The sequence below is a fragment of the Sinohyriopsis cumingii genome, unplaced genomic scaffold (assembly GCF_028554795.1).
Source record: "Sinohyriopsis cumingii isolate HCF-2022 unplaced genomic scaffold, ASM2855479v2 utg000695l, whole genome shotgun sequence".
NCBI classification, from domain to species: domain Eukaryota; kingdom Metazoa; phylum Mollusca; class Bivalvia; order Unionida; family Unionidae; genus Sinohyriopsis; species Sinohyriopsis cumingii.
In genome coordinates, this window is record NW_028315924.1 from 189,304 (window position 1) to 204,211 (window position 14,908).

The following is a 14,908-nucleotide window of genomic DNA, read 5'->3' on the forward strand; positions in this document are numbered from 1 at the left end:
TATTAACATAAACCCAAAGGCCCTTTTCAGGGCCAGCCATATTTCTCGAAAAGAGATAGCCTTTCCATTGCCTACCTCTTTTTTTAAATTTAAATTTAAATTTAAATTTAAAAAAAAAAATCCCATATTCAATTCCCCTTGTCCCTAGACAAACCCAAACTCTATTCCCATGTTAATTTCCCTTTGTCGCTAAACAGACCCACACTATAGTTCCATGTTAAATTCCCCTTGTCGCTAGAGTGACCCACGATTTTTCTCCATGTTAATTTCCCTTGACGCTAATCTGACCCACGATTTTTTCTCCATGTTAATTTTCCATTGTCGCTAGAGTTGCCCAAGGGGTCTTGTAATGCTAATTCCCATTGTCGCTAGGGTGCCCCCATTTACTACTATTGTCCCAGAATGGCTGTTTATCATTGATGCACTCTTGGCATTGCTGTAATAGAATAAAGAACTGTATTGTATTTTAATGACTCGAATCAGCACTAAAATATCTATGTAGACAATTGAGGAATTAAACAAAATGGCATACATTAAAAACATGAAGTAGAGAAGCCTTTGAGAGATGTCGAGAAGCAGTTTTTGACAATCCAAATATTGGACCGTACAGGTCATAAGGATAGAATATTTGTTCGCAAGATTTCATTTTGGGTTTTATTCAGGGAAGTTACCTTTAAGTGTATTTTCTAGGTAATACTTTACAATTTTTAGATACGATTGATATGTTCTGATGGATATGAACTGTATAATGAAACGAATTCGATGTACCTTGGATCAGAACATACAGACATAAAGTGCTATCGAGGTTCATTCACCGCTGAAATTCCGTCATGTACACCGAGTAAGTATTGTCTTTATTTGTGATTATATTGACTATATTTCTTGTGACTAATCAGGTCGCTTAGAAACGATAGTTGTATTCTTTCTTATGTTACTGTATCATTTTGCTATTATTGTTTTATTGTCAATTATCTTCGGTAGTATACGAATAAACAACCACACACAATCAAAATGCGGACATAATATTCCTGGTTCAACACTCATCCTTACTTTGGTAACGCCACACCCATAGTAACAAGCGAACTATTTTCTTTCCATTAACGTAGTTGTGGTGGGGTATAGACTTTGCATTTTGTTATTGTTTTCTTAGATAATACGCAATGTTAGAGAACTGATTTAAAAACAATTATGTACACTACAGATATCTTTTCATAGCAGGAACAAAGTCTACCTTAATTCCTATAACAATCAGTATATTCTCTACTCTATATGGTCTGAATGTGTTCTGATTGGTGGATACAAATTGCGAGATTAGCAACTTGAGAAAACGTACAAAAAGAATAGGTTCATTTGCTTACGGGTGTATCGTTGATGAAAAGATTCCTTTCTTTAACTGGTTTAATTTGCCCATCTCCAGTTAAGGCTGCCTAGATAATATCAGTTATCAAAATGTATTAAATCAAAATATTTTTCAGTACATGACAAACTGTTGTCAATTATTGTTATCTTTCTTAGAATGATTCATTTTTTATGGCGTGCTACTGGAAAAAAAGAACACACTAATTCATTTAATGGTGTAATTTCTAATGTGAGGTTTGTCATGTTTAAATACTATTCCTACCTCTGACTTTTTTACATCAAAAATGGAAAGTGATTCTATATATTTTCGAATTACACAACTTATTATATATGCAAAACGGCGACCAAATAAGCGGGATCGTTTTATCGATTTAGCAGTGGAATACACGCTAATTAAATATAAGCTATTTACCAATTACACGAAGAACAACGTATTCGAGTAGGAGTTTATATTTATATATAAATAATAGACGAAGGCTTATACAGTCAAAAAACAAAATGTGTTATATAGCTTTGCTAATTGAAATTAATTAGCTATAACACATCCAACAATGTGTCTTCCCAAATTATTGTCTGATATGATTGTGTCACTTAACTTAAATACATAAGAAGGCTTGATTAGTAATTCAGATAATAAATGCATTAGCCATACAGGTAAATAAATGCATATACTATGCTTCAAATAAAAAAGAGCTTAACAAGCTTTCTTAATTCATGTCATTTTGAACGACATAAAAAACTACACCTCTGTAAGGATTACACCTTTTGAATTATAAATAAGTGTTCTTGCCTCTTTGCTGAAAGATCCCGCAAAGAACCATTGACTTGGAGGAATCTATTACATTCAAAAACTGTAGCATTTAAACAGACTTATATACAGGTTTTTCCTCACAAGATAGTTGAAAATATAAAGGTCGAAATAAATGGAACGTTAGGAATCAATGCAATAATCTTAATTGATGTATATAACATTACTTGCAAAAAAGGGAGTTTTCGAGTACATTAATAAAGAAAATGCCGCGAAGATGAGTCATCGAATTATGCAGTCTCTAGGAAGCAATACGAATTGTAGTTAGAGTAATTGTTGCAGATAATTTGTGAATGTTTATTCAATATGCAGTTTAAAAGTTTGGCATGATGAATCGAAAGGTCATTCTGACTAGAATATTTTAAATATCTCAGAGAAGAAAAATAAAAAGATGGCGGTAATGTGAAAATGGCTTCTTTGATATAATGCCTAATTATATGTGACGACAACACAACACATATTAAAACATTTTCTTTCAAATTGTAGGGCGATGCTTAATAGAAGCTCCAGTTAGTCTTGAGTATTTCATCGAAGGAAAGAAAGTCTTAGATAGAAATATTGATAATGGAACCTTGATGCAGGCAAGATGTCCCGATCGAATGGAACTTGTTCTTTCATCTGCATATCTTGACAGCGAGGAGGCTTCTGTGCGATGTACGTTGGGTACTTTGGAGCCGAGAACACTTGACTGCAAGTACAGTAAGTAGGTTTGACCAATGTTTTACTGCTAAATAACATCTGGATGCAATTTGCTTGGCTCCACAAAATATATATAACACGTGTCAAAAAGTCTGAAATTAAAACAAAATGACAATAAAAACCATCTGCGTGAGGAATATTAAAATATAAATAGCCTAATGAATCTTCATCCTACGAAACTGAAAGGCATTCTCATGCTATTCATTAATTTAGGTATTAAATGAACCATTTATAGTCTATATTATACATAATGCATGTCTGAGAATTGGTCGTGGAGCCAAGCAAATTGCATCCAAATATGGAATACTCTCATTTCCTAGTCACTTTTATCAAGGATACATCCATCCATCCATCCATCCATCCATATATACATACATCCAAGCATATATGGACCAGGGTCACAATTGATTTTACTATGTATTCTCTACATGTTTTCTCAGTCTTGAATTTTTCATTGTGTATAAATGATAATAAATCATATTTGATTATGAAGTAGTTTCAGAGATGTATTATTGTTTAAATTCTTGTAATAGGGTACCCATCACCTCTTTCACAGACTAGGCTATAAATAACGCACAGTGAATTGGGTAGCATATTTCACTTTTGGTCATCGGTAATGATTTATTAATCAGTGTCCTTTGTCGCCGAAATTTCCACAGACCTTTAAATCAACACTAAGAATGCCTAAATCTAACTGTTTTATCGCCAACAAAAGGTGAGAGCAATACAAATGGTCTAAAAGTAGACTGGGACTACATTCAAGGGTACTGTACCGGAAGCAAATATATATTCGTTCATTGCTTATATATATGTATATTTGTTCATTGCTTATTCCCGATTGAAATAGTTTGCAGAATTGCATTTTCGTTATATCCCAGAAAGATGCAACATTACGCAAATTGAAAATGGCAAGTTTAACAACGGTGGACTTGTTATTGGTCCAAGGGAGATGATTGAGTCTAATAGTAATGTAAGTTGTGTCCTGTTTCTTCATTATAGTCATCCTCACTTTTTTCTTTCTTGTGTTTTTGCGTTCCTTCCCTTCTTCTCTATTTATGTAAAAAAAAAAACCAGTTGCACCATTGATGCCGCACTTAATTATATCTTGATATGTTTCCAGAGTGACATATTCTCATAATATGAAGTAGATTCTTGTATTTTAAATGATTAAACTTATCATAAAAAGATCTGCTTGGACAAGTGAAGTAATAAACCGAAAGGTATATGTGATAAGAGTGAAGTACCGAATCAGCTGGGACAGGTCTAGAAGCAGCTATTGGCAGTAGCAACGTTAGACATTAAAAGTCGCAAAGATATAATACTTTTACACTTCATTTCGTTTACTTATTTTGTCCAAGGCAGTTAATTTTTCATATAATTTCTTTGTAATGTTTTACATTTGTAGATTACATTAGTATGTTCTGATGGATACGAACTTTATAATGAGTTGAATTCCATGTACTTTGAGTCCGAAAAAACAGACATACTGTGCTACCAAGGTTCATTCACCGCTGAATTTCCAACATGTAAGCCGAGTAAGTATTCTATCCACTCATGATTCATTAAAAGCGTTGTATTCAACCAATTAGGTCCGTGATAACCCATATATGTATTATTGTTTTTGCTGTTGCTTTCATAACTGTTGTTGTTAATTATATTGTTATTGTTGCATAGGAAGAAACCCTCGCCTACATGCTGTACATTCTCAAACTCGCTACAAGTCCCAGTGCGAGATGTCACTCAAAATTTAATCGTCAAAGTGTCTCTGTTCACGCCTCACGTATACCAAAAAGTGATGTATATTTTCCTTTTACGTATATTTAGCGTGTCATTACTATTCTCTTGGATGAACTCAATATTATATTATTGATTAAAAGGCAACTATATATATATATATATATATATATATATATATATATATATATATATATATATATATATATATATATATATATATATATATATATGTATGATTTGCGTCACTTCCTATTACAATTCGTATAGTTTATGATGTAGGTGATCCTAGTATGTTCTGAATGGTGGGTACAAACCAGGATGTTTCAACTTTGACATTGATATAAGTTTGCAAAGTTTAATAAACGTATCATAAAGAGTTGTTTCATGACTGTACATACATATCTTGAATAAAAATTAGTTCATTCATTCACGGCTGTCGTTTACCGATATCCAATTAAAGATGCATAACAAATTTGAGCAATACAAATATATGATAGATACAGTTTGGTTAGCTGCCATAGTATAACTTCTTTCGGTACGTAAGAAACTTTTTTCTGTTCTTGCCATCTTTGCTAAAATGATTCCCTATAATTGGTATGCGGATCTAATTAAAATATACTAAATTAAGGTCTGATTTATTTTCAATCATGATTTGGATTTGTCTATACATGCTATAGTTAGCCTTCAATGTTCTACTGTCAATAATTGAGAGTGGACAAAGCAGGACCTTATTTTCGATATAGCCATGTAAATTCTCTAATTAAGTATCAACGATTTAACCAAAACACAGAAAATGACGCCTTTAAGACGGATGATTTTTATGGACATTATGAATTTTTGTCGATGGCAGACATTTTTGTTTGTGCAAAGAGCAAAACATATCACTGAGACAGTCTTTTCACCCTTATTACGTTGTAAAGAATTTATTATTTATTGTTAACATTTGCCACAAACAAATTACATGTTCTTGTCTCTGATATTTGTTTTCTTTATTTTTCTTGAACTTGCATTGCTGGATTATAAATGCCTGTTGCTTATTCTCTCAATGTCTTATATACTCAAAGAACGATGTAAGTTAGACAGCTCAAGAAGCCTGATACCCGAAGTGAATTACGTAGAACACGGAAACAATCTGACTGTTCGTTGTCTAGATAAAATGGAGATTCAGAACGAAAGGAATACAGAGGAAACTTCAGTGTTCTGCAGCAAAGGGATATGGACTCCAGAACTTCCCAGGTGTATAAAGAGTGAGTTGATCCCACAATTTGTTATATTTTTCATGGCTGATTACTCTAATTTTAAACATAAAATATGTGCCATATGCTATGGAAGGCCTGATATTAGAACATTTCTGTCTCTGTTGAGAACTCAAGAATCTCTTTCCCGTGGTGTTCAGTCAAACTAAGCAGAATATTTCAGATGAGGTGGAATGGCCCAATTCTATCCTCTGTCTTCATCATCCCAAACAGTGTTGAGAGAAAACATGAGTTGGTAATTGGGGTCATAGTATCAGAGAAAATACTTTTTTCATAACATAACGAATATTTCATCGGCTATGAATCTTATAGACAGATATTAAAAAGTAAGTTACTTTTGTATTAAATTCATAAATTATAAAATTGTAATACCTTATCTTTAATTCGTCACCTACATGATTGTATGAAGCATATCCAGTCCAGTGGACCCGCTTCGGGAATTTAAATACATAAAACGTGCACGTTCAATGATCCAGGGCCAAACGATGTTAAATGATAACTCTTTAAATATAAACTCTCGTCACAAATAATAATACACATTTATATCAGAATGTTGGTATATTTTGAGGAATGTATATGAACTGAAGAAAAGTCAGCAAGGTAACATTGTTATCACCAAATGACATATATCCAATGCAGTCTGCTATATACTGTTTTTTATTTTATTTCACTGTGAACTTTGTCTTCAAAACTCTGCCATCGGGGTCTGGTGGTTGTCAGCTTGCATTTAAAAAGCATGCCAAGTATCATGAGTAAAATGTTAACAGATAGGTAGATTTAGTATTTAAACATTCAAACATAAATAGCTACCCTGCTATTTGCAAATTCTAACAACATTAGTTTTAGTCAACAATAGGTGAACTCACAAATAACATAACGAGTGGCCATTAATACACATCCTTCATCATTCTAATAAGTTTGTAATTTTATGTTCCTTTACATGCACTTGTCTCTAATTGTTAAACTTCTTTTATAGGTATAGAGATATAAATTAGCTCCTATGTTCTCTATGCATCTCATATCATACAAGTGCGTGTACTATTTATTCGCCCCTATGTCATTAATTCCATATTTCATGTGTTTGAAGACGGTTAGGAAATGCTATAAAACAATGTCATAGCATCTGAATTGTATGTAAAATAGACAGTGTGAAAACAGACATCGGATATTCGAGTTCGTATTAAAATCGAATGTAATACTAATATTCTAATATCATTTAGTTTCTCCAAATTCAGCACATTATTTGTAGTCCTAACTATTTTAATATGACTTTGTAACTCGGTCATCTTCATTTTCAATCCATCTGCATACAATTCCTTTTTTAATACAGTGCCTACAGCATGTATTAGACATTCTATGATTAATTCGAGCCATAACAATGTATTAACTTGTAAAGCATACTAGTTTTCCGTTCAGATTCTAACCACGTCATCTAAGGGCGCACTTGAATATATTGATATCCACCATTTTTTTTACACCATCTGCAATGACATGGTGAGTAGTGACTATCTTTCTGATTTAATATATTGTCCAACCAGAATCCGAATTATTGAAAAGTAAATCTGGTGTTATGCGGAAGACTAGTTGAAATTGGAATGTAAGTTAGCAGGTGTTGAACTGCCTAAGTTGTAAGATCTATAATGTACTCAGATTAGAAATCTGCTTGACCCTAACAAGGATGATTTCTACTTACATTAGTTTGGTATTAGATTTTAAATTCATCCGGTTAATCAAGTCGTCGAATGATGTATACGAAGATAAATATAATCAGGCGGCTTCTAATCTGAATTATATGCCGAATACATTGCACCCAGTAGTAATAATCGGGGCTACTTTAATGTTGTTATCCTCAATATTTATGACAATGGCCTGGCAATGTATATACAAGGTAAAACTATGATTTTGATGACCGTTCAGAGCCATCAAGTGAGAGTCCTGTGTCACTTGCATGTTGTATTATCCGATGCTTTTATCATTTATTTTAACTTGAACAGTTATAGGTGAATTTTCCTGGTCATATGAGATAAACAGTAACTACACTATCATGATAATGTAAATATCGATTGTATTTCCTTATCTACGGCTTGTCTTAATATGAACCCATGATGTGCATTACCAATGAAGAAATATATTTGATTGTATTTTGATCTATCTGTAAAGCCCTGTAAGAAATAAAAACATAATTACTCGAGCTGACACAAACACATTCTCAACATCACTTTAGAGAGGGAGTCCAGCTATGTTTTATTTTCGTACAAAGCATATAATTGTATACAGTACCGATTGTTTTAAGTATATTCATATAAACACAATACACTTTGATCAGTAACAACGATTGTCGAAGGAGATCACTTTATGTTCTCTCTCTCTCTTTCTTTCTCTCCCTCTTTCTCTCTCTCTCTCTCTCTCTCTCTCTCTCTCTCTCTCTCTCTCTCTCTCTGTGATAATTAATTTTAAACAATAAAGTTCTTTACTGAAGAAGCTGGAAATCTTTACCACAAAATAATACTGTCAAGGACGTTTGTTGCTTGGGATATCGGTCAGAGATGCAATTGCTTCAGTTAAAATTATGTGGTCATTTGTTGAATTTGTTCTGCTGTTCCAGTTCACAATTAAAGATTACTGCATTTGTATGGGAAAATATGAACGAGTTTTTTTTGATGCAATACTGCACGAACTTGGAAGCGCAGCATATCCAGCGGACAAATCGAGTTCATATTTTCCTACAGAAATGTAATAATCTTTTTTTATTATATTCTCATTTTCTTATTATATTATGGCTTAATTATGTAAACAAGAACAAATTACAAGAAACAAATTAACTGAATTATATGTCGTATTCCATACTAAATACACAACCGCAGATTCATCATTGCACAGCAACAACATTATTAATGCGAACATAACTCTGCATAGATAAAGTTGAACTTTATCGCGCACTAGATGTAACTTTAGAGAGAAAATGACGTTTTGGTCTCCTAAATATTTAAATTCGGAATGATATTGTGAACGAATGCACATTGCAACTAATTTTCCATTTGATCTTGAATGAATAGAGTTCGGTAGTTTTGTCGATTCTACGAAATTTTGTGATTATGAACTGGCTTTATCTGTGCCAGTTCTATATGAAATACATCGGACTGAAGCAGCGTGCAAGAAAGGGTGATGACATCTGCAAGTGTGTTTCTATTATGTCACTGAATGTCATAATGTGGGGAAAATATGAAGTCTTTCAATTGCAATTACCACAATGATGCTATGGAATTTAATGTTTATTTAATTTTGAGTGCAGTAAGTAGAATGTAATTGCACTTGGAATATAGTAAAAATTGACGACTAATTTCAAAATGTATAATCAAGCTTGAGAACTCATGATATGGCTCATGTAATTCGGATTTGCAGAAATAAGAAACTAAATTTTGAGAATATTCAGGATGTAAAATTGTAAGTACATTTGTTTTCATTCTTATTACCAGCTAAAACAAAAACAGTTTGGGTCTTGTCACTTGCATGTTATTTGTAGGTATCCAGCAATTTTATAAAATTTGGAGCCTATCGGCCACCTAAATCTGACACATTGTATGAAAAGAATTAACGCGGAATGTAACAAATCAGCTGGTATGTTGCAGTGCACGAAAAATCTGTTTTAGTTCATTCACAAACAAATGTAATCAATTAAAACGTAAACTACGTGAGTGTACATGATTTTTTACAGATCAAACGTGTTTGCGTCTGCTTACATTGTTTGTTTACAGTAGAATGTAGTTCCTTTATAAGTGCAATATGATGTGCGCGCGAGTTCAATATCGTAAATCGCTAAACGATTCTGACAATGTAAAGATAAAGGAGAAAGGATGAGCATACAATAATATCCTGATATATGGACGTTTGTTGATTTATACAAAATGTATGGTATTCTGAAGGTTTACATTTATATGTGCATCATATGATACATGGTAATAACAGGTTAAAGTTACTGCTGAAAGACCAGTCTACATAATTCGGAGCTTTAATAATGTCGTAGATTCCACGCAAATAGTATCAACTGCCTGTCAAAAGTCATTACTTTTAAATGAGGCTACTTTATAACCTCTGTTTTTAGATAGTATTAACTAAGTTATTTTAAATGTGTGTTGTTGAATGTTTCTTATGAATCAGATCATGATTTAGGATATGTAAAAAGTCGCATATATACAGTAAAACTTAGTCAATTTCTTAAATTAATTTAAATTGTAATTTTAGTCACCTTAAAGTTTTAAAACCCTCTTTCCTATATCCGCACAAAATATTAAGAGTTACCATTATATTCAATGAAGGAGGAAATCGTGCCTAATGTAGGTTTCTTGTGCTCAAGAGATGGCGTTTTTTAACGTAGTATTAGAGTTCTCTATTTAGGGTATATGATGTCCTGTAGAATACATGACATATACGACAACACAATTACATATTATGAATACTATGATTTTGATGCTTGACTTTCGTTCATTATGATTTATTTCTATTTCAATTATTTCTACTTTCAAGAAACCATACAGCAGTGTCTTTTGGCAACGATTTTTGCTTTTTTCTAGTATGACTCCAGCACAGTTGTTTGAAGAAATCTATTAGGACATATGTTTACCTTTATGAAGTAATGTAAATGGCTGAGTTCACTCACTCACGTTTGAATGGTCGAATGCCGTGTTTCTTTTGGAAAATTAAATAGGTTTCTTATTCTTATAAATAGTATGAATAGCCCCGTGAATACCAGAAGACGTAACTGGAATCTGGCAAGATAGATGTTAGAAACATCTTCATTTACAAACTCAATTGTATATATTATTCCTTTCTTATTGTATTCCTTGTGTAGTACACTACAATCCCTAGTAATGATACTAGGACTTGTACACATTTTTATTCAAGGGAATTCTTAATTTGATATATATTAACTTTTTAAGGAAAATGTATTCCAAATAGGAATGTTATATATATATTTGTGTGATGAGAAGATACGGCTTTACTGTTTTACTGGTTCAAGATCTCTTAATAGAATCCAAAACGTAGTGATATGAATCATTTTAAAGTACCATTCAATAAATATTTGCCTTTTTATTTTGACTCTTGATACAGTCCAATAGCAGTTGTAATAACATATTGAAGATCTTCGAGTCACACCACAAGGGGCCTGTGGTACACTTACTTGAACATAAGTACATTTTGATAATGACAAACTTTTGATAACTGCAGTTTTGTTCCATCTGGGTTAGTGATATTTATGACAACAGCAGAATTAAATAACTGTATTTGTTTAGTTAATGGATTTGTCATAACAGGTTGGTCAATATCTCAGCACACACAATAAGATTATATACAGAGTAGGCATCACCTTGTTTTCAGACAATTATGAAAGCAACCGCGATGAACGGTGTCCATTTACAATTATGCGAGATAAATATATTTGAAAAGTGTTTTACCAATGCACACAAATTTAAAAGTCAAACAATTTATCAGTAAAGTCCATGGACGATCCTGTATGCTATATTTATATGGAAACTATGAAATAATATACGTCTGAAAGTTTTACCCATAATGTCATCCGTTGATAAATCCAGTTTAATTCTTACACTTCAAATTTTTAGAAGTCGTCACCTCTGAGAAACAATGTACTATTTATTATGGATTTTGATGTGCTTAATTCAAAATTATGTGACACTTAAAACATTTGATTGGATAATGTTTCCAAGATATTTAAGTTTGTGCACTTCACGTCTGTGTATATTCTATGGATGGTAGAGTTTTAATCATATATAGTAAAACTAGGTCATTTCATGTGGTAATGTTGTATGGCTGTTTTACATAACATGTAAGACATTAAAAAACAAAACAAAAGGGTTATGTAAATAAAAGTTATTATGAAAAAAGGCAAAATGTATCATGTATATGTAAGTACATACTTTAGTCCTTATTCACTGTCTACTCTGCGCTTCTTGGCTTGTCTCTTTTATACATTAAATGGAGGATCTTGTCACTGTCCTGCAATAGTCTGCAAACATTGATGGGCTCCAATTTTCCCGGTAGCGTTTAACCATTGTTGCAATATGCTGGTGAGATCGTTCGCCGTTCTCGTCGCTCACTGCTCTGCAGTTCGGTTGGAGAGATCGAGATGAGGTCAAAAATTTATCTTTAGTGGCATGTTGCAACGAAAGAGTTGGTACGCCTTGACGAGGTTTTCGTCCAACTTGCTGTAGTTGTCTTGCATTGTTGTTTCGGAGATAAGGTGTGCCACAAACTGAAAGGCTTTCCATGCCGTCATTTCCTTGTCGTGCACTGTACGGTCAAATGCATCATCTCGAAGTTCACGAATTTGAATAACATGAACGACACCTTCCTTTATCCTAGCTTCACTTAATCTTTGAAATGTTTCCTGGAGGTACTTGAAAGCTTCTTGTGATTCGTTCATGGCCTTGACACAGTCCTTCATCAGACCCAGATTGATGTGCAAGGGCGGTAACAAAATATTACTTGATTCTAAAAGTGGTAGATGCTGAACACTTTTCCTCCCACCTCAAATGACTGTCGGGATGGCCAATCTGTCTCGAAAGACTATCCCGTTTGTAGTAAAATAAAGTACATGGTATATCCAGTCTGAAGGCCAAGCTAGAATCTTCAAATGGTCACAAAGCTGCCACTAGTGTTCGGAATTGTTTAAGCACGTCAAATGTTCTTTTATGTTTGCATAGGTTTCCTTCATATGGACTGCCCAAACATGGTACTGTATAGCCTTGATGGTGGTTTTAAACCTTATTTATACATACATGCATACATGCATACATACATACATGCATACATACATACATACATACATACATACATACATACATACATGCATGCATACATACATACATACATAGTGCATTTGAAAGTGAGAAATGCACAAATATGAAGGTTAATTCATTCATCTGTTGATTATTTTTAACAGATTAATATAATCATTAAATGATTGATTGATTTTCAGAGCAGCCTTCTCCTGTTATTAGAGAGTTCCAAGTTGTAGCTGTTGTAGGAGGTGTTGTTGGTGGAATTGTGTTAGTGATTGCCATTGTTGCTGTAGCTTTTGTTGTAAGAAGACGGACACTAAGGCCTAAGATGGAAGGTAAGTGTCTTCAGACCGTAAGAATGTATACGACTGGACCCATAGCAATAATTAGGATCATAATACTACCCCTTTCACTAAATTTAGGCAATTTTTTGAAGAGTGTGTGTGTGATTTGGATTTGTAATGTAGCATTAACAATTTTGCAGTCATATTGCTATGATGTCTGCAGTGTGGCAGTTTATAGTGATGTCTAGTACTGGGGCGTCATGCTGCAGACATGTAGCATGATGGGCCTCAGAATCACATTATACTGACTCCAGGCCAACCAGTCTTAACACTAATCTCTTAATGCTTTGTGCCTAGTGAGGCAGGTGTTAGTAACATTTTTATAAGTCTTTGGAATGGCTTGGCCGGGGCTCAGATCCATGACCTCCTGCATCCAAGGTGGATGTTCTAACCACTTGAAGATGAAACCCCTTACCATTTGTAAGTCAAACTCCGCCTCTCACAAATATACATAGCTGACCTCCAGGATACATCACCAGAGAAATAGTTTGATTTCTTTGAGAACTTGATTAATAAATATGTTTTTGTATTAGACCCTCATCTTAAGATGCCGACAGTATTTAGGATTAACTTTCCTTGTCCATCAGAGTGCCATGAGTAATGTCTCCATGAATTTGTCCATTCTTAATGTCTATACAGTACATATAGTTCAAGACTCAGTACTTCAGCAGATCTTATGGATGACTTTCACTTGGGTAAATGAGAAACCTATTCATTTTGAAGTCAAAAGACCACAACTATAAAATAGTTATATATCAAGTAACATTCTAAGTGGCAATACCTTGATAGCATAATTTCAAATGTAAGATTAGTTTGTTTAATGCTGTTGATACATCATCCTTAGTAGTTTTATCAAGGAAAACACTCTGTGGGAATTGACTAATACTGCAACAAAACTATTCCATGGTTAGCACTTAAACATGACTATGCTAAACACAGTAAATGTAGTTCAGTACAAAAATTTATTTACATGTTTAATTATGAGCAAAAAAACACTTACTTTTTGGAGAAAAAATTTCTTGTAAAATCCAAGTTTATGTTTATAAATTGATTTGCTGTGAATTATTGTTAGAATCTTTATTACATTTGACATTCATTTATATTTTGTAGGATGTTTGATATGTTTGGTTAAATAGGGTTTGACATTTTTTAGTTTTCCAATATATCAGAAACATTTGCCATTAATATGCTACCACATGCCTTGTGCATTATTTTAAGGCAAGTTATGCTGAGTACCTTTTATACCAAATTTATTTAAATGTGTATATTATGTTTGTAGATTCCAAATAAAAATATAATACCTCAATATTCTTTCCTTTTGAAATATGTTATTCAGCGCAGGCTGATCAGACGGGAATCAAACTTGCAACATCTTGGTCATGAGTCTAACTCATTAACCACTAAGCCACCTTTGTCTCCAAGGTGGGTATCCAGTTGTTTTCAAGCAATTACTTAAGAGAAAGGAGCCTATCCTATTGGGGAAGGGGATGCACAGATTAACTCCCCTTTTAAAGCCAAGCAGAATATAATCATAAGACAAAAAATAGTTTTTAAGTCATAAAGTAGGGTCTATTTCCCAAAAGCAATTAGTGATACAGGATGCAATAATGGTTGTATAGCTATCTTGAAAGGGCTGTCTTGTAACTTTCACATGCTAGGACTGTGGTCATCATTTCTTTGTTGACCTTTTTAGGTCCTTCAGCATGGTTTTTCAGTGTGTTTGCCTTCATTACTTTAATATTTCCTCCATCAGCCATGTATTAATCCATGTTCTCTTGTAATGTTTCGTTCATTGTAAAGAAACCCTCCAAAACTAAAGCATGTGTGATTTCAGAATTGAAAAAAATAGAACAAAACAAAACATGAAAAGTTTGTAATCATTTCTGTTGAGCAATCAAAAATGTGCAT

The 14,908-nt window shown here is 33.2% G+C and overlaps 1 protein-coding gene across 5 annotated transcripts in view; it reads left to right on the plus strand.

Annotated features, from left to right (window-relative positions):
- LOC149773274 (sushi, von Willebrand factor type A, EGF and pentraxin domain-containing protein 1-like) overlaps positions 1-14,908 on the plus strand; it is a 137,777-nt gene that overhangs the window by 96,318 nt on the left and 26,551 nt on the right. For 2 of the 5 annotated variants that reach the window (XM_089946498.1, XM_089946499.1), the window contains exons 19-24: positions 712-841; positions 2,654-2,866; positions 3,745-3,836; positions 4,272-4,401; positions 5,668-5,850; positions 12,854-12,991. In XM_089946498.1, coding sequence (XP_089802624.1) covers positions 712-841; positions 2,654-2,866; positions 3,745-3,836; positions 4,272-4,401; positions 5,668-5,850; positions 12,854-12,991 — 886 coding nt within the window. Of the gene's footprint in view, positions 1-711; positions 842-2,653; positions 2,875-3,744; positions 3,837-4,271; positions 4,402-5,667; positions 5,851-12,853; positions 12,992-14,908 lie in introns of those variants that run through there. The other 3 variants (XM_089946501.1, XR_016417394.1, XR_016417395.1) reach the window with 3 other exon arrangements.